General features: G+C 51.3%; 1 protein-coding gene across 4 annotated transcripts in view; it reads right to left on the bottom strand.

Moving 5' to 3' along the window:
• Positions 1-22,416, bottom strand: part of CACNA1D (calcium channel, voltage-dependent, L type, alpha 1D subunit) — a 318,714-nt gene that overhangs the window by 6,306 nt on the left and 289,992 nt on the right. For 3 of the 4 annotated variants that reach the window (XM_012638174.1, XM_012638166.1, XM_012638179.1), the window contains 6 exons: positions 19,274-19,404; positions 6,228-6,344; positions 5,195-5,562; positions 4,444-4,470; positions 2,703-2,852; positions 1,192-1,355 (listed from right to left, as the gene is read on the bottom strand). In XM_012638174.1, coding sequence (XP_012493628.1) covers positions 1,192-1,355; positions 2,703-2,852; positions 4,444-4,470; positions 5,195-5,562; positions 6,228-6,344; positions 19,274-19,404 — 957 coding nt within the window. The remainder of the gene's footprint in view (positions 1-1,191; positions 1,356-2,702; positions 2,853-4,443; positions 4,471-5,194; positions 5,563-6,227; positions 6,345-19,273; positions 19,405-22,416) is intronic. The other variant, XM_012638184.1, reaches the window with a different exon arrangement.

The following is a 22,416-nucleotide window of genomic DNA, read 5'->3' as shown; positions in this document are numbered from 1 at the left end:
GGCAGGCGACCAGCAGAGGCACAGGCCTGAGGAAGGCCGGGGAAATCTCAAGGCCGCCCTGCGCCTCACCTACACATGCTTCATCTAGCATTTACGGGGAATGGAGTGGCTCCAGCTAGCAGCATGGGTTTGGGGCTGAGAAATTAAATATTAGCCATGGAAATGAGTCTGGGTACACTCCCCCGCAGGGCTGGGACAGCTGGAGTGAGGCAGAGGGCCCGGGCGCCACCCAGCGGTGCTCTTCATTGTGTACGCGGTTGGCAGGCTCAGGAGGCAATGTGTCTCGGCTATTTTAGTTACTGATTAGGGTCCTGCTCAAAATATGCTTCATTCCTCGGACGCACCAGAAACAGATATTCTTTAACTGTCATCAAAACATCCATGTGTCCAAGACCAAACTGAGTGTGTGTGTGAGTGTGTGTAGGTGTGTTTGAGTGTGTGTGGGTGTGTGACTGTGTGTGTGTCAGGGTGTGAGTGTGTGTGTGTGAGTGTCTAGGGGGCTGACGGGGCCAGGGCTGCACTTCTCTCCCCAGCCCGAGTGTCCTGCTCAGGGCCACCTGGATCTGCCAGCGCCTGCTGCGCCCCCACTGCGGAAGGAAAGCCAGCAGGGGAGCAGCCAGCCCTCGCCCCCAGAAGGGGAGCACCTGTCCCGGAGGTGACCAGCAAGCAGAGGGCAATGGCAGGCCTGAGGTGACAGTGAGGGGGAGGGGGAGGAGCCCTGGCGGGGACTGAGGAGAGAAGGTACCGAGAATGCCCAGTGCCTCTCGGAGGCAGAGGCTTTGCCACACGGGCCTGGGCAAGTCCAGCTCTGCACTTGGGCCCCTTCCTCCTGGGGCCCAGGCTGACGACAGCAGCGCGTGCGCGGCCCGCCTGCCTCTCAAAGTGAGTCCCAGGCTCAAAGGCGATGACACGTACAAAAAGCCCCTTATCAGATGTGTGTGTGCAACTGTAGGCCCCCACTGCCCTCTCTCTCCTCAAGGAGAGTCAAGGGGCTGGAGTGGCTGAAGCTTTACCACGCGGGAGGCGGATGAGAAAAGAGGAAAGCCACCGCGCTCTCCAACCAGGGCACTGGTCCAGAGGACCAACGGTCCCTGACGGGCGGGAGATGTCTGTCACGCTCCTGGAGCAGGCTGGGGGAGAGGCACACCATTCTCTGGAAGGTTCCACTCCAAACAAAAAATCTGGCCTCACATGTTGGGGTGGGAGGTAGTAGGCGTCTCCTTGGAGATCTCCGTGAATCATAGCAGACAGGGGAGTCGTCGTCCTCCAGGAAGCCTTGGGGGTAAGGGTAGCCCCGGGGCCTCTCGAAGTCCGAGTTGCTGCCTGTGTACCTGCTGTAGTAGCCATAGGTTTGCCTGGCAAGCAGAGGGGAGAGGGGCACGTGAGAGTCCAGCTAACAGGCTCTGTCACTTAGTTACACAGACCACATCACCCTCTTCTCCCCACCTCCCTTGGGCACAGCAGGACTAGCCGAGACCAGGGCAGCCCTCAGTTTCGCAGAAGATTCTAGGTGGAGAGAAAGGGTCACTGCAGGCAGGTTCAGGGCTGGAGGCCTGTGATGAGTGATGTGCCGGTCATTTCCATCCCCCAGCCCCAGGTCAAACGTGGACTGCAGGTGCCCTGTAAGCTGACTGCCCCCTACCCACCCATTTCCCCCGAGAACCTCTCTCCTGAGCACCCACCCTCTGCCAGGTGCTGGGCTGGGCACCAGGGACACAAAACACACCATCCGCCCCCACAAGCCCACAGACGGCCAAGGCAAGCTGGAAAGGCAGTGCCGGCAGAGAGGGGCTTATGGTGGGCTCTCTGAGGCTTTGTTTTGGGGGGTGGGGTTCAATTCCAGGCAGGGAGATGAAAAGCAAGGCCCTGGCACAGGCCCCTGGAGAGAAGGTGGAACAAGGCCATCCCCATGGGGGATGAGGTGACAGCTAGGGGCCCTGAAGAGGGAGACACCGAGTCAGGAGTTCCAGAAGTTTGGCGCTTGAGGGAGGCGAGGGCAGGGCCACTGGAGCGGGGCGGGGTGTGTGTGTGTGTGTGTGTGTGTGTGTGTGTGTGTGGCCCAGCTGCCGGACGCAGCCTACTACAGCACCACTTCTGTTCACTGGGCACTGGCCCTGGCGAGATGTGGTTCACAGAGAAGAGAATGGAAATTTCCTTCGTCGCCTTGCACTGCCTGCTACACCGCCTAAAGCAAAGTGCCCATTTTAACCACAAACATTCTTCCTGCAGGACAGAGCTGGGCGAGGCACCCCAGACTCTGGGAGGGCCCCCTTGATGGGGTGGAAGCAGGTGCTATTCATTAAGACTCAAGTGACACCACAGGCTGGCCAAGCCACTGCACAAACGGCCCTGGGGTCAGAGCTCCCAGTGTTCATTAAATATAAACTGATCTCTCAGAGGCCGGGTGCTGATGGAAAGGGATTAAGCCAGCTGTGAGGCAGGCCCCACTCACATTTCCAGACCTTTTACTAAAAGGCCTCAGAGGCCCCTGGTGGAAATAAGGCGACCGGTCTGAAAGAACAGCCTCCACTCTGCCTCTCTGTGGGCCTATTTCTCCGGCTCTCCCTCGGGGCTGAGTTCATGCTCCGGCTCTGCTCTCCAGGGGCAGCCTGTGTGCAGCTGCCAGCCGCCTGGCCTGCTGAGCAGGGGGAACACCAGAGCCGGCAGGCCTCCCGTTCCCAGCGGGAGCCAGAGCGCCTCACCTGCTCCCGGGTGGCGAGCTGTCGTCCTCATAGCACTCCTCGCTGCTGAAATATTCCTGCTCCCCCAGGCAGCGGGGGTCCCTGAAGTAGCCGTGGATCTCTGGGTCTTCCCGGCAAATAGTTGGGAGCTGCTCATCTCCCGAGTCAGATCTGCAGTTGGGAGAGAGGACGTGAGAGCTGGACGGGGCGGCGGCTCCTGCGCCACGCCTCTGTGTCTGGCTGGCAGCCCTGTCCAGGGTGCTCCCGCCTGGAGCAGGACCGGACCGGCAGGCTCTGGCAGCAGTGCTGTTTGAGTGAGTGTGTGCACATGGGGCTGTGGAGGAGGAGGGGTATCTCTCAGCCCCCTGTACAACACCAGTGCCAAACCAGTGTGCCCAGAGGTCCTGGAGCCAAAGGAGCACATGTGACTTGGAGAAAGGAGCAAGAAAATGGACCTAGACCACTGCAATGCAAACAGTGGTTGGAGGCCCTGGGGAAGAGACCCTGGGCTCCCAGGCTATCTGCTCCGATATCTTCTCCTTCCCGTGCGCTCCCCTGGTCCAGCCCCATGTGACTTCGGAACTGGGAACAAAGGGGCCTCCTCACCACTGACTTCCCACTGTATCAAACCAGCAGGGGCAAGGCGAGTTTTAGGCACAGTGCCACAGGGGAAAGTCCCATGGGAAATGCCTGCCACATTTTCAAAGGCTGGCCTACCTCAAAACTGTGGTCAGTCTTCCTGAAACCTCGCTTGCCCTGACTTAATCCTCAGGAAAACCAGCGGGCTCAGTGACATCAACCCTCTCTCCAAAAGGAGGAGGGTGCTTCCTCAGACCTCTTCTCTCTCTCACACCCTACTTGGGCTCACGTGGCTCCTGATTTAACTTGACATCATGAATTGCAAGATCTATCCTCCTGCTATGTCTAACAAAATGAGCATTCTGCCTGCAGTTCAACTCAGGTTCACTCATGTGGAGCAGAATACACTGCATAGATCTTTTTTTTTTTTTTTGAGACATAGAGTCTCACTCTGTTACCCGGGCTAGAGTGCCGTGGCATCAGCTTAGCTCACAGCAACCTCAAACTCCTGGGCTCAAGGGATCCTCCAGCCTCAGCCTCCTGAGTAGCTGGGACTCCAGGCATGCGCCACCATACCTATCTAATTGTTTATATTTTTAGTTGCCTGGCTAATTTTTTCTATTTTTGGTAGAGATGGTGTCTCACTCTTGCTCAGGCTGGTCTCAAACTCCTGACCTCAAGCAATCCTCCCACCTCAGCTTCCCAGAGCACTAGGATTACAGGCGTGAGCCACTGCGCCTGGCCCATTGCACATAGCTCGAGGGCTACGGGGCAGATGACAGAGAAGGTCTTCAGGAGGTTGGGTCTTGCTTTTACTAAGCCCCCACGAGAACCCTGACCCCAAAGAGCAGCTGAAGTTGCCCAGCCACACACCCTAGGCCCCCCACTGTGCACACTGGGTTCCCCTGGTGCCACTGTGAGGTCCACAGCAGCCTATGGGGCGTGCCTGGTGTGTGGACACGAGACCCAGAAGGCAACAAGAGTCTACGCTGAATTGGATCTGAAGGCACCAATGCTTAGAAAGCAACAACCTCTAACCTCTGAGTCCACTGCCCTGGATTATGATGACCTATTAGGCTAGTTGGCTCAAAGAAATTCTTCTTATTCCTCAGCATCCAGAGAGGCCAGTTGTTAACATAACACCACAGTATTCAACACAAAAACATAGGTAATGAGCACATACCTAATGTAAGTTTCATAATAGCGGGTTCTATCCAGGAAAGCCATAATATGGGAGGGAGGAAGGGAGAAGATAAAAGTTAAATATTTCCAACAAAACTTAAAATGCAGGTATCAGCCTACCTCCTAGAGTAGGGACTGGCAAACCATGGTTCACTGGCCAAATATGGGCTGCCACCTAGTTCTGTACGGCCATGAGCTATGAACAGTTTTTGCATTTACAAAGGATATTAAAAATTCAAAGAAGAAAAATATTCCACCATATGTAAATATAAGAAGTTTGAATTTCAGTGTCCATAAATAAAGTTTTACTGGGACATAGCCACACACCCATTCACGTCCATGCTGTCTACAGCTGCTTTCACGCCATAATGGCGGAACTGAGTAGTTGCAAGACAGACCATATGGTCCTTAAAACCTAAAATATTTACTCTCTGGCCCTTGACAGAAAAAAATAAAATTCACCAACCACTATCCCAGAATACGTTGTCACAACTGGGGAGGGTGGATTTTGCAGCTGCTGCTGTTTTAAGGGGCCCCCATATGGCAAGAGACAGGATGGCAGGTAGCTCTCATCCGTTAGGACGTCTGAAGCAGCCATGACCTCGGGGGCACCCGCGGGCTCTGGCACGAATGCCTGTGGGGAACCTCCTCCACGTGCCAGAGCACGGGGGAGAGACCTGCCTTGCTCCACGGGGCCAGACTCGACACAGCAGACACCACATTACCACGTGCAAACACATTTTAAAGGTTACCTTTTGATACTGGACCTTCTTTGAGGCTCCCGATCATGCTTGTGGGAGGAATGATGCCCATTTTCAGACACAAGCTCAAGGTTCCCAAGGCTGGGCCGCTTTCCATGGGCAGCTTTGGACATATTGGCATTATTGAGATTGGCATTTGTTGAGGTGGGAATGTGCTTTCCTATGGAATTATGGTTATGATGGTTATGACACACCGAATTTCCTGCTGGAGGAAACAGCGGTTTCTCAGTATCACTTGCAGGTGGAATTGAAGGCCTTTGGACATGCAGGGGACGGTGGGTGGTATTGGTCTGCTGAAGGGAATCTCTCCTATCACTATTAACATGATTGACATGGTTTCCAAGCAGGGCACCATTTCTCTGCAAAATAATGGGAGACAACACCAGGTAATTTAACAAGTATTTGATGCAGGCCAGCTATGTTAGGTCATTTTTTCTACATGAAAAACAAATTCTAGGTAAGTTCTGTAGGATCCCTGTGAACAATCTGAGTGTCTCAATGATCAGGGTGAATGTGTTCGTGTGGCAGTTGGCCCCCCCCGAAATGAGGAAGGTTACCGATTTCCTGGGCTGGGGAGCAAGCTCTTGGCTGTCATTCAAGTGTGCTCTTCCAGTTGCTCCAAGTTGGGTGACTCATACCCAGCTGGGCTGGTTGGCAGCCCCGAGGTTGGGCAGCCAGCATGCTTGCTCTCTGGGGGGGAAGGGGGGCTGAGGGCTGTCTGGCACATCAAAGAGCTGGCCCAGGGAAGAGGAGGGCAGCGTGGGCAGCTGCAGGAAGGACCCAGGATGCTCATCCACATGGCCAGTGGCTGTGGCCACGCTCCTCGCCAGGGAGGAAACTCAGGGAAGGAGCTGGCCTGGCCCTACAACAGCTGCTGGTGAACAGGGAGGGCCTGTGAGCCCCTCTAGACCCTGGGGCTTGGCTCCATTCTCCAGACTCTTCTGTGCATTGTTAACTGCCCAAACTGGAGTCCTGCCCCACTATTTCCAGGTGGCCTGTATGTAGCTAGGCGTGTAATAATTACTTTGAATACATCTTCTTCTTCCTCTCGTTTTGTTTCTTCGGGCTCATCGTCTTGCAAATCACATGATATGGCACGCCGGATTTCTGGCCCAATGTCATGCAGTGTCCTTAATCCCGCCTAGATCAATGAAAATGGCAGAACAGGTTAGACAACACATGAGCCCAGCGTCCAGCCTGGGTCTTGGCTTTGCTCCTGCCTGATTCAGCAGTGGGAGGGGAAGCTTTCTCCAAAGGGCAGTCCAGGGAACTAACTGTTGGTATGTGACTGAAGTCAGTCTAAGGGCTGCTGGGAGTGGTCAGGGGTTCCACATGGTCCAACGGTCCTGGGCCGGGTTGCCTGAGGCCTGCAACCCAGTAACCTCCTTTGCAAATACCTGCACTCACAGGGAACACTGCCCAGTCCTAGGGTCTGGCAGGCCAAGAGCTCCTACCCCTGTCCTCAGTAGGCTCACCTACAGGGGCCCCTCTCCCTGGGCAGGGCAGGGCAGGGCAGGGAGCAGAGCCTGGGTGGTCTAAAGGGAGGGTGGCGAGGATTCCCTGGCTGTGTCCAGGATGAGGGAGCCTAAGTGCAGGCACCAGAGGAGCAGGCAGACTAAGCAGCCATTAGGGCCCCTAGTTCTGCTAACAAGCCATGGAACGAGTGAGTGACACACACACCGCAACCACCAGCTCACGCAGACCACAACAGAACAGATCTACATGCACGCAGACCCGGGCCGCTGTGCAGTGCAGCCTCTGTGGCCACCCAGGGTCCCCTGGGCTGGATGGCCTGTGTGCAGGCTGAGAACTTGCCCTCAGAGGGGGCAGCTTTTTGAAGATCACTGCAAATTCAAAGTGGCTCACCAGCCGCCGGAGGCAGCGCAAGACTCCCGGGGTGACCCTTCTAGCTGCTCACAGAAATTCTGCATTTCTCCGGGGCCCTCAAGCTGGCCTTCCTCACTCTCATCCTGCTTTATTGGGTCGGGGCGCAGGAGAAGCCCTTCCATCATTTGCGACTTCATTAGGGAAACATTCTGAGACGAGCATGGACTGTCTACGGGGGAGGGTGGTTGCTGGCTCTGAGAAAATTATGATGTGACTGCCAATTTGAAGAAAAACAGCTTGCTGGCTTAGGGACTAATAGGGACTGTAGAGTTAATTTATCGTTTTCCACAAAAAGATCTGCATCTGAAAGAGGCACTTCCTCCCTGCCCCCAGGTCTAGGTCCAGTGTCCATTCGGCCTCCTCCTTTGCTGGCCGTGTGCTTGCAGTGCAGCAGCTGTGGAGGCCTGAGGATGTCTAAGACACCGGCTGTGCAGGTCTCCACTGCAGCTAATGCTCCAACCTCAGGGCGGCCAGCAAAGGAGAACTGGGCTGCAGTCTTGCCAGATCTGGCAGGGTTGGGCCCCCCTGGCATGGGAAGGCTCAAAACTGGTCTTCTGCAGACGCCAACACCAACGGTAATGACATTCGTTTAGAATGTAAAGTCGCACAGGAACTTCCTAAGAGGCCCTTATAAAAATGGCCTTGTCCATAGAAGCACCCAGCCTTTGAGATGATTCTGCTAAACATGGCATGCCAGGCTGGGTTTGATTTGAACCAGTCTGAAAAGGGAGCAGCGGGTCTCTCCATTTCATGAATTGTGGGGGTGAAGGAAGTGCCAGGAATCAAAACTTGACGGTTCCTGGCTAGGAATGCTGGGGTCTTGCAGGGTTAAGACAGACATGTCCTGGTTCAGACCCAGACAGCTCTTGGTGTGGTCAGTGAAGCTGCCTCTCACTCTCCTGTCCCTCTGACCATAGGCTCAGGACGCAAATGTGCTCACACACACGCACACATGGGCCTGCACCAGCGCACACGCGTGCACACACACACGCACACGCTCTCTCTCACTTTCCCTCTCTCAGGATTCCCAAGTCCAGCACATCTGAGCCTGGGGATCATTTGGCTCTGAGGGGGACCCACCTGCCATTCTCAGGGAAACATCCAGAAGGCAACTCTAATATTACGTTGGTAACAAGCTCTTACACAGCACAGCTGCAGGCATGTGAAAAAAGGTCGTACACAGCAGTATTAAACAGCCTGCAATTCATTCATCCAGAGCTCTCTAGGGTACAATTATCAAGGAATGATAAGCTAAGCAAGGGTTTCACTGTCTGATTTTGGACCAACTGGGAAGAATGGCTGTTATAGATCTGAGGCTCACAAACAAAGAGAGACAAGGTTTGAGACACCTGCTGCTGTTTCCACAAAATAAACATCGGTTACAATGCACTAAAGTCAACACCCCGAAGTAAATTGTGTACATTAATTCATGTTACAAGGCAGTAGGGGCCAGGAACGCTCCTGAGTTTAAATGACAGATAACGCTATTTACTGTCATTCAACTGACTGGACTAGGTCTGATTAAAAGAAATAGAAAACTATTTATTTGGATAATTTTTAACATCATCCTCTGTTGATGGGTTGACATTTCACTGAAATACACATATAACATAATTGCATAATCAAAACAAAAACTGTCTCCAGCACATCTTCAAAGATACACAAGATTAGGATTCAGTCGACAAGATAGTGCAGTGAACAGACATGGGACAGAGAATTTGTTTGCAACATAAATCATGGAGAAAGGTGGCCCAAGATGCCACTTCCAGAGACAAATAACGATAACATATTTATTAAAGACATCAAAGGAGGAGAGAAAGCATCACTCTTCCCAGATACAAAAGCAGAGGGTTAGAAATCTTGCTCCGCGCAGGAAAATACACACCTCATCAGAGTCAGGGACTGACTTTACTCTTTCATGTGTGATCTGGGAGGGACAGGGAGGGTTGTCCCCGCGGGTTGGGAGTGAGGGAAACAGATGTTCCCAAACTAGAGTTGAAATAAAGCTTAAGCACAGCACCCTGAATTTATTACATATCACAAAACATGATAATGAAATTTTTCTAGCACACATATCAAGCTAAAAGGTAGCTTAGGCTGCTCCAAAAATTCCATAGGCACAAGTTCCAATTCCAAAAAATACAGAAAACTATCTTAAACCCTTGAAAAAATTATTTTCCACAGCCCTGAAAAAAAGAACATTCTTTTCTTGAAATAAACACTTTACAATCAGTAAAATTATCTATTCTTTCGTATTTCATGTCTGTGTCTGTTTCAATTAGCAAGATATTTTAATTTGAAATGTGGTCATCAGCACTTAAACCAACACAAAGCCATATAAAGTTATTCCATTAACATCACAGCAGAACCATGGTTTTGAATAAACACAGAATTGCTATAAAATATAAACATTATTGACTTGTTTTAAGATGTCCAATCTTATAAAATATTAAACAGAATCAAGCCTAGTTTCTGGTTGATTTTAAAATGCTAGATGTTATCATAAATATTTCTTTAAAAAAGAAATGTTGGCGCTTTGCCTGTAGACTGCTGCTTTAGATTTTAGACACCATTTAGTTGGAATTTTATAGATATTTACTCTATTGAACGATTAAGTCACCAAAAAAACCCCTAAAATCTCTCTAAACATTTCTGAAGCAATAGCATAAAATTATGATATTTTGACATCACATATGAACATTCATTTACCTTCCTTTCTCTTGCCCACTTTTAGGGTTAAGTTTCTCCTACCTGGATATATTTGAAATGCTTTTGCTGCCTGACCCCCTAAGCTAGCTCCATCAGACACACCAGCCATCTGCCAGCTCTCACAGTGCCCCAGCAAGCATGCATGAGAGCCCGAGCCCCGCCCCGAACCTACGCTGTAGCAGTGGAGATAAGAGATGCAAGCCTCCAGCCGGGACTGGGCCAGGCCATTCATCTTCATGTGCGAGTGCCAGGCTTTCGGACTCCAGCCGAAGAATCCCACCCTGGCAGAGCCTGCTCCCCATCACAGGCAGGCTTCCCTCAGCCCACACTGGCCCTGCACACAGTCTTCTAGCCCATGACAAGTTTTGGTTAACCCTTTAGCAGGATTCAGCCGATACCCAATCAGCGGGGACAGTTTTAGACTAGCTCCATTAGAAGACAGAGCGGGAGATTAAGTTCTTATACAATAAACCTGCTCATCTGCAAGCTGTCCTCCACCTCCTCCGCAGCACTTCACACATGGGCACACCCCTTATTTTGTCACTGCTTTCCTCTGGGGAAAATGTGATGGTGGCCTTTGTGTCCATTGTGAACAGTCCTTGTGTCAGACATAAAGGGCTGGAATCGTGGGCATGACACTCCCTTAGGCAGCCACGGTGATTCCCACCCTCACTGAAAAGTCAGTGGTAACGTTGCCCCCACGAGTTACCCTAGGGTTGCACTGAGCTATATAAACCAAGTTTACTACCATCACCATGAGAGATAAGGGAAACTTTTTTAAAAAATTACCTAAAGTAACCTATGGCCTTTCCTGCAAACAGTCTGAGAGAGCTGTTTCAGTCCCACCTTGGTTGCAATTTGAACACCAGAATCAGAAAAAATTCTTGCGTTTCCTAATAATAGAGCATTATGTAAAATTTAGGCTCAGCAGAAGCTACAAATCACTACTTCTATTCTGATATAATCGCATGTTTATCCATTTCATTGTGGGCTCACATACTTATATTCCACCAGATCCTGGGAGGAAGGGAGAGCCTAGATTATTCCCATTTGGTTAAATCCCAAACTAGTCAAAGGCTCAACAGGGACCCCTGATCCCTAAGCCTGTTCTTCCCATGACACTAGGCTGGTCCCACCTTTCCCAAACTCCCACCTTGACGACTACCACGACAGTCATGGCATCTACCTGGATAGAGTGCTGGCGTCTTAATCACACTTACTCACCTACGGTCATGACTGTGGGATGCCACTTAATCAAGGTTAACCTTCTCTTCACTAACCTAGCAGAGCTCTTCTATCACTAAGTCAGCATGGAAATGACGAATGATCACAAGTTGTCCCTGAAACCGGTCCTCTGTTTGGCACACATCCTTAGTCTCACTTGTGTCACTTGGAGGAGCTGATTTTTCTATGTGCACTGATTCAGACCATGGTTCCTCCAGATCAACACAGGTAGTGAGACTCGGCCATGCCACGCTGCTCTCAGCCTGAACTTCGCGGGACACACGGGGACAAAGGCAGCTCCATGTCTCAGTGAGTGGGTGAGACTGGGAAGGGACTGGGGAGGGGGAGAGAAGGGCTCCAGTTAGGGGCAGTGCCACTGTGCAGGAGCCTCTTTAACAAGGGAAATCATTAAAAGGCTCCAGCACCTTCTGCCTTTGAAAGGGGGACTTTGGATCATTCCCCTAGAGCAGTGGTTCTCGAGGTGTGCTCCAGGGACCTTGGGGCACCCCGAGACACCTTCAGGGGTCCATGAGGTCACTATGATTTGCATAATACTAGGATGTCCTTTGCCTTGTACTCTCTCATTCTCTCACGAGAGCACAGTGAGGTTTTTCAAAGGCTACGTGACATGTGATGATGTCATCACCCTGGCATCATTGTGCTTGCATATTCTTGGGTTTTAAAAATATTCAGTTTTAATTTCTAATACAGCAAATATTGACATATAAGGGTCCTCAGTAATTTTTAGGAGTATAAAAGGGTCCTAAGATCAAAAAGTTTGAGAACTGCTGGCCAATCCACCTGACAGGCACCACTGTCTCTCCCCCACGCACCAGGCTCTTCACCCACCCAGGACCCCTGCGATTCTGCCGGCCTTTCTCCGCTTTTGGAAGGAATGTCCTTCATCTCCCTCCTCTGAGCCAGCCTTTGGCTTCTTAACGGCTTGCCTTCACCATGCCTTAGAGTGATGTGCCCTCCCACTGTTCCAAACGGCCACCTCTCTCAGGTCTAAGAGGTGGCAAGAATAAACTCACCGGATACCCGCCCACCCTGGAACCACTGGCAAGTTTCAGCAAGCTCCTTGCTATAGATGACTGGACCATGGTAAGTTTGGGCTACTGAGGGATACTAGGTGCATGGTATTAAATAACATGCTGCAACAATTAAGATCTCTCACTGCTACAGAATATAACACCTTAACTTCTTTTCGGTAATTCTGTCTTCTCAAAGACTTTTGAACATAATAATTACTGTCCTCAAAGGGGAGGGATCGCCTCACTTTCAGAAAGAGCACAGAATGCAGCACCCAGTGATCCTGGTGTCCCACACTGTGCACTGTCTGAGAAGAGTGGTCCCAATCTTACCTTCGCCCCCTCCAATGTGCACTGGCCCACATCCTACCCTCTGCCCAGGAGCTTCAGAGGTTAGCCCCGTGGAGTCTGGCGCTGGGTGCCGAGCGTGCTGTGTGTGTCTGTGCAGACTCTGAATAATGAACTTGGTAGTGTCCCATGACTTTCTCTAACTGGAAGCTACGCTCTCCTGCCAAAACTTTCAGAGAAATGACAGAGGTGTCTGCAGTTTGGCTGGAAAGCGAGCTCCAGGAAGCTGCCCTTTTCCCTTTGGAGTCAAAGCTGGAGGCAGCCCTCACGGTTCCTGGCTGCCTGTCCTAGGTCGGCCTTGGCTACCAACCACAGCCAGGCTGCTCCTTAGCAACAGCCCGGCCCAGACAGGCAGGGTTCTCTTGTTTCATTCAGATCATTCCCTAAGTCTTCTCTAGAAAGCTGTCAGTTTCCAGTTTTTACCTATTTGGAAGGCGTGTAGAGAAAGGCATGTAGAAACACCACTCATTTGAATGGCTTGGGGCCTTCCTGCCAAGGCTTGTGTGTGTGTAGACTTGGTCACATTGGTCCTCTGAGACAGGGTGACACAGACGGAGGACATATACTATCCTTCAGCACTGAATAAACTCAACATTGGGGTGGGCCAGAGACAGAGAGAGGGATTGTTTATCTGAGGATGGGTCGGCTCCTCACCTGTGCCCACAGGGCCAACCCACTTCCCCTTCAGGGATGATACATCAAATTCTTATAAATTAACACATCCCAGGTACTGCCCGAGCAGAGCAGAAGTGGACCTTGACAGAGCAGGGTCCCAGAGGCCCCCACTATGCCAGGCGTTAGCTCTGTAGTTGCTGGATCACAGAGGAGTCTGGGAGAAGGGGTGGGCTGGGGGGATGCGAGCTGCTGGGGCAAGAGCTGTTGGTACCAGGTACGGATGTGCTTCAACATCTTCACAAGTGGCCCAGCCATACTGGAGTGTGCCGGCCAGCTGCCAACCCCACACCCACGTCACCACACGCGGTGCTGCGTGAAGCAGCCAAACCCGCTGTCGGGCTCTATGGACTCTGCTATGAGAATCCACAACACCCATGTGAGTTCCTAATCTCACTGCAGTCTGCACACTTATGCATGTGGGGCAGAGTCGGGAGCCAGGCCCAGTTCCATAGTGAGGCCAGGTGGTCCGTGATAAGTCCAGGCAGGTACGGGGAGTCACTGAAGCCAAACGGCAAATGTCACAGGCACAAAAAACATCATTAGAAAAGACCCCAAGGCAGGGGAGCCCCTGCCAGTCATGCCTAGGACAAGCCTGCAGGAAGCGCGCTACCCATTGGCGACACTGCTCCTGCCCTCTGCATGGCCTCTGGGACTCCTGCACTCCCAGGATGCTTCTGCCAGGGACTGGGCTGCCCCCGCGTCTGCTGGCTCTCTCCTCCCCGGCCCTCGCCTCCATGTGCGCACACACCTGCACGTGCACACCGGGACAGGCGAAAGGGACCCATCGGCCCTTCTTTTCTCTACACAGTTCACAAACTTCAATTTTTTGGACTCTTCTCCATGTCCTCGGAACTAAAGATACTTTTGAATATTCATTTTAAAACCACAGTTGCACACTGTGGTGTCTTGGGCTGAGCATCGGATGTACAGACTCTGCAATCGCCACTTGGACTTGGCCGAGAACCTGAGATCAGATGCTCTCACCAACCAACTTTTTGGGCAAAATCTGCTGTTCTTAAGATGTGAAAATGCAATCTGTAGACCACCTCTGTTTACATCTTTATGCGTTGCCTAGATATCTTAACAAGGGGAGAATTCTCTTTCTCAGTGGACAACTACAGTACAGAACAAAAAAGAGATCAAAGGAAAACAAGAATTTCTTAAAGTTCTGGTAGTAAACAGGCATACGATATTATTATTGTTGTAGTCTTAATAATAAGCAATTATACGTTCAGAGTGCTTTACAATCACTTAGCTATTCCTCACAACAGCCCTGTGAGGTAGGTCGACATTATTACCCCCATTTTACAGATGGGGAAACTGAGGCACAGAGAGGTTAGGTGTCTTGCCCAAGGTCACGCAACAAGTGAACGCTGAAGCTGGGACTAGAACCCAGGTTCCCTGACTTCTGGTGTCCTTGAAACTAGACCACACTGCTTCCAAAGAGGCATCCCCAGACTGGCTCTGAGCACGAATTAAAGACGGACAATGTTAGATGAGGTTTGGGTGTGGTGGTATTTCTCGTGGACACGTTAAGATGGAACCTGAGGTGTTGCCTGGACTGGTTTTGGCATGCAGGTGTATGTGTTAGTTTCAATGGGAGTGTCTGAGCTTCCTGGCCTGTCCACTTCTCACTGCATTCTGGACTGGGTACTGCAGAGAGCAGGGCTGGACGGTCAGGAGGGCACGGCGGACTGGCACATAAAAGGAACTCTGTCAGCTCAGCGCCAAGGGGCCTGCCAGTCTTTGGGAGTTCGGGCAAACTAGGGATGCAGGACTTTGGAACAGAGTCAGCTGCCCACCTTAGGCAGGTCTGCTTAATCTTTTTATTATTAATTTTTTTTTTTTTTTAAACTGGCCAGCATCAGGAAGTTGTGTTCATTTCGTTTCTCTGTGGGGCGGCTGCCCCCCTCCTTTTCTCTCTCTCACTCTTTCCCTTTCTCTGAGTCTCTGCTTGGAAGGGAAAACTGTTAAGCCTCGTATGTTCCCTTTCATGAAAAAGAGCCACTGTGAGCAACGTCCGAGACAGGCAGCCCTGGCTCCGCAGATGAGCCATGGCCCCGCTTCCACCTTCCGGAGGAGGAGTGCTTTGCTTGGAAGGGGTCTCCCCGGGGCCTTGGGTTTGCTTTTTCCTGCATTTCTCCCGAAATGCTGTTTCAGTAGAAATAAGCCCACTTGAGACTTTTCCCTTTCAAGGCCTGCTTAGCCACACACGCCTTCCGACTAACCAGCTTGGTGTCGTAGCTCAGGCAGAAAATTCTAAAGCATCCGTTCAAGCATCTGAAACAAATGAATCAACCAGTGAAATCTCATCTGTTAGCATCTGTTCTCCCCTTAGATTAAAAAAGGAAAGAATTTTTTTAAAAAAGCCTTTTTATGGCTTCAGGTAGAATCATGCTTTCAAAAAAAGTTTTTACTACTTTTTAGACTAAGGTGACAAGATAACAGGTGTTTGATCCTCCATCGGTTAAATCTCCGTGAAGGGTCACTTTTTCCTTTGTTGTTGTGTACTGAGCCTCCCGGGGAAGTCCAAATCAAGGCACATCAGCAACTCACAGTCACCCGCTTCCTATGTATCACCCCCATCTCCCCTCGACCACCTGCCTCGCCAGCTGGTGGCCAGGGCATAGGTATTACAATCATTCGACCTGACAACCTAATTCTTCATAGCTAGAAATAGGTCTCCTCCTTAAACCAAAATTCCAAACGGGTCAAAATGACTCTCTGTCTAAAGCTGTCCTATTTATCATTGAGATGGGCGGGCTCCCAGCCGGGATGAGTAGGGGGACAGAGTTTCCTCAGATTCCACCAGAGTGCATGTCTTTTGCAGAAAGGAGATCCTTGAATGTTGAAAGAAAGAGAAATGAACAAAACTTTTCCCATTTTGGGATCTTTTCTTTTTCTTATCCGTGAAAAACTGGACTAATTGGTGCCTATAACTTGCACAGAAGTCCTCATCTAGAAGATACGATGGGACGTTCGACGTGCATTGCTATTTGCTGGGAAGGGGACTGAGAGTTTTCACGGCTGCATGGCTGTGTTCCTTCATTTATCTGCCCCTCGTGGAAACTTGCAGGTCACTCGGATGCAGCAACAATGGATGGAGAGCAAATGCTGAGTCAAACTGAAGTGGGTATGGCGCGTCGCAGATGAGTGAGGGAAAATTAAAAGAGGCCCGATGCAGCTTCTCTCTGGCTCCCTCTGTAGAGGGGCTGGAGAGAAGGTTGGTTTTAATGATGAAGATGGATAAATGGATGGAAACCGCACACTCATTCAGACCACAGAGGCCAGCGGATGCCGAGCTGCTCCCCACACACGGATCCAGGAGCTTCTCCGCTATCCCCTTCACGTGGAAGGCAACACTGCAGTTGGTCTGCACAGAGGGAGGTTAAGACAGAGCCCACAGGGTCCAAAAACCACAGTGCATCTGTGTGCCCTGGAAAACCACTTTATGGGGCGAGGGCGCAGAGGACGGGGCCAGCTCTGAAAGCTGTTCGGACAGATGCACTCTCCGTGGCACAAGCACACACACGCCCACGTCTTCACGTCTGCGCTCACACTGCGACGGCCACGCTCCACTTCCCACAGCAATCAGTCTGTTAGCCGCGTGGCGCCCTGTCACGGGAGGAAGCAAGTCGCCCCACTTCTCAACAGGCTGTGCCCACTCTCAGTGGCTTCCCAAGGATGCGTGTCCTTGTCCTAGTTACGCTGGTGGTACCATTTTTCCTAACTGCTACATTGTCACGTAATATTTCATCATGCAGAAAGTTTCCTCACGTTAATTAAACGTAGAGTAACAAATCACACTTAAAGCCATTTCTATAGCAGAGGTTGCCAAAAATGTAATTAGAATTATCCTTCAAGGAGACAAAAATTTTCTATTTTTAATGTTTGTTTCGGAATAAAATGCATTGTCAAATTTATCTGTCAAGATTACGAATGCCACTTAATTTCCTAGGCTGTGTGCTCAACATAAACTATGGCCATTGCGTCAACTCCCAATGGAATCATGTGAAAATGTGTTGATCTCATCTAACTGGAAATATGAGAATTTTACTGTGAAAACGAAACTCTATAAACAATAAAATGAGAAATGTTTAGGAGAGAAAAACCCCTCAACGTTATTTTAACACAATGTGATAGTCTTTCATCCCCCAAACTATAGATGTAGTATTAGCACCATTTGACCCTTCAACTTAAGACTCAGTACACCCCCTACATGAAATATGGTAATTACTCAGCCATGTGTTGTTTTTACACAGTTTAAAACATCAAAACACTATATCCAGCCACCAGAACAAACACTGAAGCCATCTAATTGGGAAGTCTTGGGGGTCCAGGAGAGGTATAAGTAACCCTGCATCCAAGTGGTCTTCATACATGTCTCCCACAGAAAATTATAACAGTCTTACAGTACAGAGCTAACTTCATTATGCATATTACAGCATAAGCCGTCGATGAAAAACTATGTTTCCCCCTTGAGAAAAGTCATTAAGTCTGACCCCAGCTAGGCTCCTAGAATAGAAAGCAGTTCCCTGCAAGGAGGGCACCATGGAACCTGGAAATCTGGCCAGCCTGACCCTCTGGGCAGAGGGCTACTTCAAGGAAGAGGCCTCAGAAACACGTTAATCACTCCCCCTCCTCACACCCAATCTGGCCACGCTGCCCTCAGGATGTATGGACCAGAGACCTGTTCAAATCTGCAAACACATCTTTTCTGTTTGCTTTGTCTACTGCTAGCTGTGAACTGCAATCCAGAAGGGGGCTGTCACCTTTGCAAACAGAATCAGTGGGAAAGAAGACAGCCTAACTTGTAAATCCTACAACCTGAGACGGCAATGAGCTGGCTGACTGAGCATGTGATTCACTGAGCCACCTTTAGGATATGTGATCAGAGAAAGAAACATCAGAGATCGTCTTCAGTGGGATTCAGTGTTCACCTGTCAACCTGTATGCCTCTTCCCCAAGCCCCCGCGGCTGTCTGGGCAGAGCTGAGGTCTCACCATGAATCAGCAGGTCGCTGTCACACAAGACCATCTGTAACCCGCCATATCCACACACCATATCCTCACATTCCTCGCTCACTCATCCACTGCCGTTCATGTTCACGTTCTCTCTCTCAGCAAGATCAGAGAAGAGACTTCACTTCGGTAGTTACCACTGCTTTGAACACAAAACAATGCTGAGCATTTTTCCCTGGGAAAAAGTGAAGGACTGTTCCACATTAAAACTTATCAATACCTACAGGGCCAAATTTAAGACGTGGTGGTAACAGAGACATAAAGTAATTTTAGGGGACAGAAAAAGTACTTTATCTTATCCATGATGGACTTAGAGCATTCTGGGCAGCAAAGACGACAGGGCTTCTGATCAATTTGGACAGCTGTTTCTGATAGCTTGCCAACCTCTCTGGTTCCCTCGTCCCTGTCCTTAGCATCTTCGTGACTGCCTTTCCCCTCCACACACCTGCTTCCCAACCCAGAGCTTTGGGCTTTCCTAGGATTCTGTATCCCTCACGTGCATGGAACCCTACCAGAGGCTCCTGAAAGCCACATCTAGGCTCTAGGAGCCTGGGGCGGGGCCGGGGTGGAGGAGGGTCGGGGCCCAGAGACTGGCCGGGGCGTGAGAGCGCAGCATGTGCACAGCAGGCCTCCCGGCCACCAGGAGACAACACACAGAGAGACAGACGTACCACACACACACGCACACACACACACGCAGTACAAACTAGGAGGTGATGGATGTTACTGGAATGGACCAAAAACCAACAAGCAGTGGGGTAAGAAACAAACAGAAACGAAACAAAGCACTTGCGTTCAGATGGAAAGCTGTTCATTCACTGGGCAGCCAGAACCCTGAGCCCAGGGCTGTGGGGAAAGTGGGTGCCTGCTGGGAGGACACTGCCCTGGAGAAGGCTGGAGGGGCTGGGGTGCGAGGGCAGCGCCCTTTCCCCTCCGGCCCGGAGGCCCTGCCACGTGGGTGGCGGCAGGTGCAGGGCTCCACGGAGAAGGCGAGGGGAGGGAAGCACTTACCTTGTGGCCCAGAAATGGCCAGTCCACATTTGGGGGAGGGTGCAGTATCTCAGTTTAAACAAAATCCTTGTGGTACTGCTCAACCATAGGCAGCTCTCTAGTATTTCAAATAAGCTTGTAAAATCGTTAGTGCAAAGAGAAAACAAAACAAGATGACAATTCACCTGTAGGGCAATTGTGGTGTTCTTCGCAGGGTACTTTCCCACCAGTCCTTGTTCTTTCCGTTTCTTGAATTTCCTAAAGTAGTCCTGTATCAGGAAAGTGGCATAGAACTTCCCCACGGTTACCTCATCATCTAAACGGAGAGACCAGACAGAGCTCTCCCGAATCAGCACATTTGGACCAAGAGCCTAACACTGGCTTCTGGCTGGGGCAGGGGCGGGGCAGGGCGGGGCAGTGCACGAGCCACCAGGCTCTCAGCCTATAGCACGGGAGTCTCAGTCTAGCAAAAAGCAAGGTTTTGCAAAGCATTTAAGGCTCAAAATTAGAGTCAGTTAAATGAACTGATACTCAAAGTTGCAGAAAATAATGTATTTGTCATGAGTTTAACAGAGCAGCGTATTAGTAACACTATGAAATGCCATCTTGGTTATTTACTTAAAATAAAAATTACAAAACAAAAAAAGGCTTCACGGGCCACATTTTCACCCCTGTGCATAGGGATTTGCATGTGTAACTACCACCAACTTATCAAGGGCAATTAACCATCCAAATCCCGACATCTCAAGATAGAGACCTAGAAAGGTGACATACAAGCTCAGAAGGAGAGAAAGGTTCAGAAAAGTAACTGCGAATCCAGATTTTCACATCGCCCCCACCCCAAATGCTCTGCCAATAAGCTCCGTAACCATTTCTTGGTTTGTAATTCTGAACTGCTCATTTTCTGCCCTGCAGGGACAGCTCCAACCAATCTCAGAGCTGAGCTGGGCTTATTTCTGCTTCAGAAACAATCTCCAACACGTATTGTTGGGGAATCAGAACTCTGCTGATGCCGTTAAAGGTGATGCATGAGGCAGAATAGAGGCTCTGGCTGTCTCATGGTAAACCACCTTGGACATGTAAATGTGCCCATGGGTCTCCCAAGGGTGCTTGCCACCAGATCTGCTTGGTGCTGAGGTCTTCCAGGGTGGGGGAAGCTTACGGCCACCTCAGCAGGCCACCCCACCTGGGCCGTGCTGGGGGTGGCCCACTGACCAGGACGTGTGGAGGCTGGGAGGCTGCCATCCCCAGGCTTCAGAACAGCTGGCTTTTGGCCAAGCTGCCCTTGCAAGAGTTACATGCTGATCTGGGACAAGGGGCTCAGCCTCTCCGAGCCTGTGTTTTCATCTGTAAAATGGGGACAGTCTCTCAGATGAGCTGTGAGCGTCACACAAGAGGCTCACAAAGCATTCAGCCCCATGGCTGGGGTCGTCCTAGGTGCTGGGGGGTTGCTCATGGGGACCCATCAGTCACTGTTACTTTACAACCTGCCAGTGGCATCTCCTGACCTGGATCCCAGGGCATGACAGGCCAGGGGACACTAAGACCCACCATCTTCATCTTCACTAATGCATCCTGGGTGGGCTTCATTTAGTGCCCACGTGGGAGGTGCTGCCACCTCCTGCGGTCCCCACCTGGAGACTGCTGGGCCCCTCTGGCCGTCTCTCCAGCCCTGCTTGTGAGAACTGCTCAGCGACACCGTGTGAGATGCTTCCCTCAGGGTGCTCTGGCATCAGGAAGCATCCTGTTCCTTCTGAGCCCAAGCCAGGCAAGTCCCGGAGTGAGGAAGGGGCCACCCACGTAAAAACATGGTCCCCGGCTGGACCTGGGCTTGTCTGACTGGTCTGATGATGCACTGTTCACAGGCAGGAAGGCAAGGGTGGGCAGAGGTGACTCAGGTCTGGACACCTCACCGCTGCTGTGCCCCCAGCCCCTCCTCTTGCTCAGGGTGCGTGTAGAACATAGTGCAGCAAGCCCCTACTATAGGGCATCCATGGCGTTAAGCCCTGTGTCAGAGGAATTCCACGTGGGTCTCAGGGCCTCTTTACAACTCTCTGACATGGTGGCTCTGCTCACCCTCCTGCCCCACCCCGACTTGCCCAGGGTGGTGTGCTCCTGCGCCTGGGTCCTCTCCTCCTCCACACCACCTCTCTGGAGATGACCCAGCTCCAGCCACACTGGCCACCAGCTTCTCTGGAGCTGTTCTCCCACAGTACAAGTCTGTCCCTTTCCTGGGCTGAACACAGGGAGTGGACGGACTCTGCGCCACCAGCACATCCAGGCAGCCCGGGGAGATTCTCTGGAGGTCTGCCGTGCCACAGCGTCCTCTGCAGTCCAGGGTTCTGAGTCTTCTATGGGGGGCCCCGGGAAAAACACCGGCGCTATCGGCAGAAGGGCCACACCTCGTTCCACACCAGGATGCTTCCAGAAAATGCAGGCCTGGCCTGTGTCTCTTTTCAGCCCCCAGAGCAGGGGCAGGCCCACCCAGGGGGAGGATTCTAGGGTCACTTGATCTTTTCCACTGAAATGCTGAGCTAACTGGGAGACTGGGCCGAAGGAAGAGTTCTTAAGAACAAGAAAAGTCAGAGCTACGGGAGGATAGAAAAGGAAGAGCAGGAAGGAATGCGGTGAGGCCATCTGGGTTAGGGACTGAAGAGAAAGAGATGCAGTCAGCTCGGCGTGCTCTTCAGGCCAAAGGAGCGAGAGAGCCAGGTCAAGGAATGAAGGCCCAGAGGCCAGGAGAGACTTTGGGGAAGAGAAAGGTGAAGGATCTGTGAAATGGCAGAAGTCTAAAGAGTGGAGGTGAGAACTGGAGCCAAGGTGCAGAGGTGAGGGGCTCAGCACTGACGGCCGGGGTGGCCGGCTGTCCCGCAGCTGACCCTGGCCGCGGAAACCGATGCATATCCACAGCTCATCCTACCGCCCTATCAAGCTCACAGTGAGCGGGTGACGTCTCACATTGTGCCAGCAAAGGCTCCCCCTACCCTGTGTCGCAGGGATGAGGGGCTCCCTGAACATGCCCCACCTGCCAGTCCTAGGCACCCAGGGGCAGAAGCTGGCCTTGCCCAGTCTGCTGCCCTTCAACCAGGTGGCAGTGTGGGACACCAAGGCCCTCTGCCTCTGGAGCTGCCCCCTCTGTTTTTCCAGAGGAGTCGACAAATATTTTCATTTCCTAAGTGTGCCATGATGCAGGAAAGGGTGGGAACCACTGTTGTATTGAAGAAAAGAGAAGAAAAAAGAAGAAAAACAAAGAGACAAGTGATGGATATAGACACTAGAACCCTGCCGAGCAAGCATTCCAGAGGCTGTGCACCAAAGCCTGACTGTC

Source organism: Propithecus coquereli, unplaced genomic scaffold (genome assembly GCF_000956105.1).
Source record: "Propithecus coquereli isolate 6110/MARCELLA unplaced genomic scaffold, Pcoq_1.0 Scaffold1, whole genome shotgun sequence".
NCBI classification, from domain to species: domain Eukaryota; kingdom Metazoa; phylum Chordata; class Mammalia; order Primates; family Indriidae; genus Propithecus; species Propithecus coquereli.
Note: the sequence above shows the minus strand (reverse complement) of the source record. Positions and strands in the feature narration are given on the sequence as shown.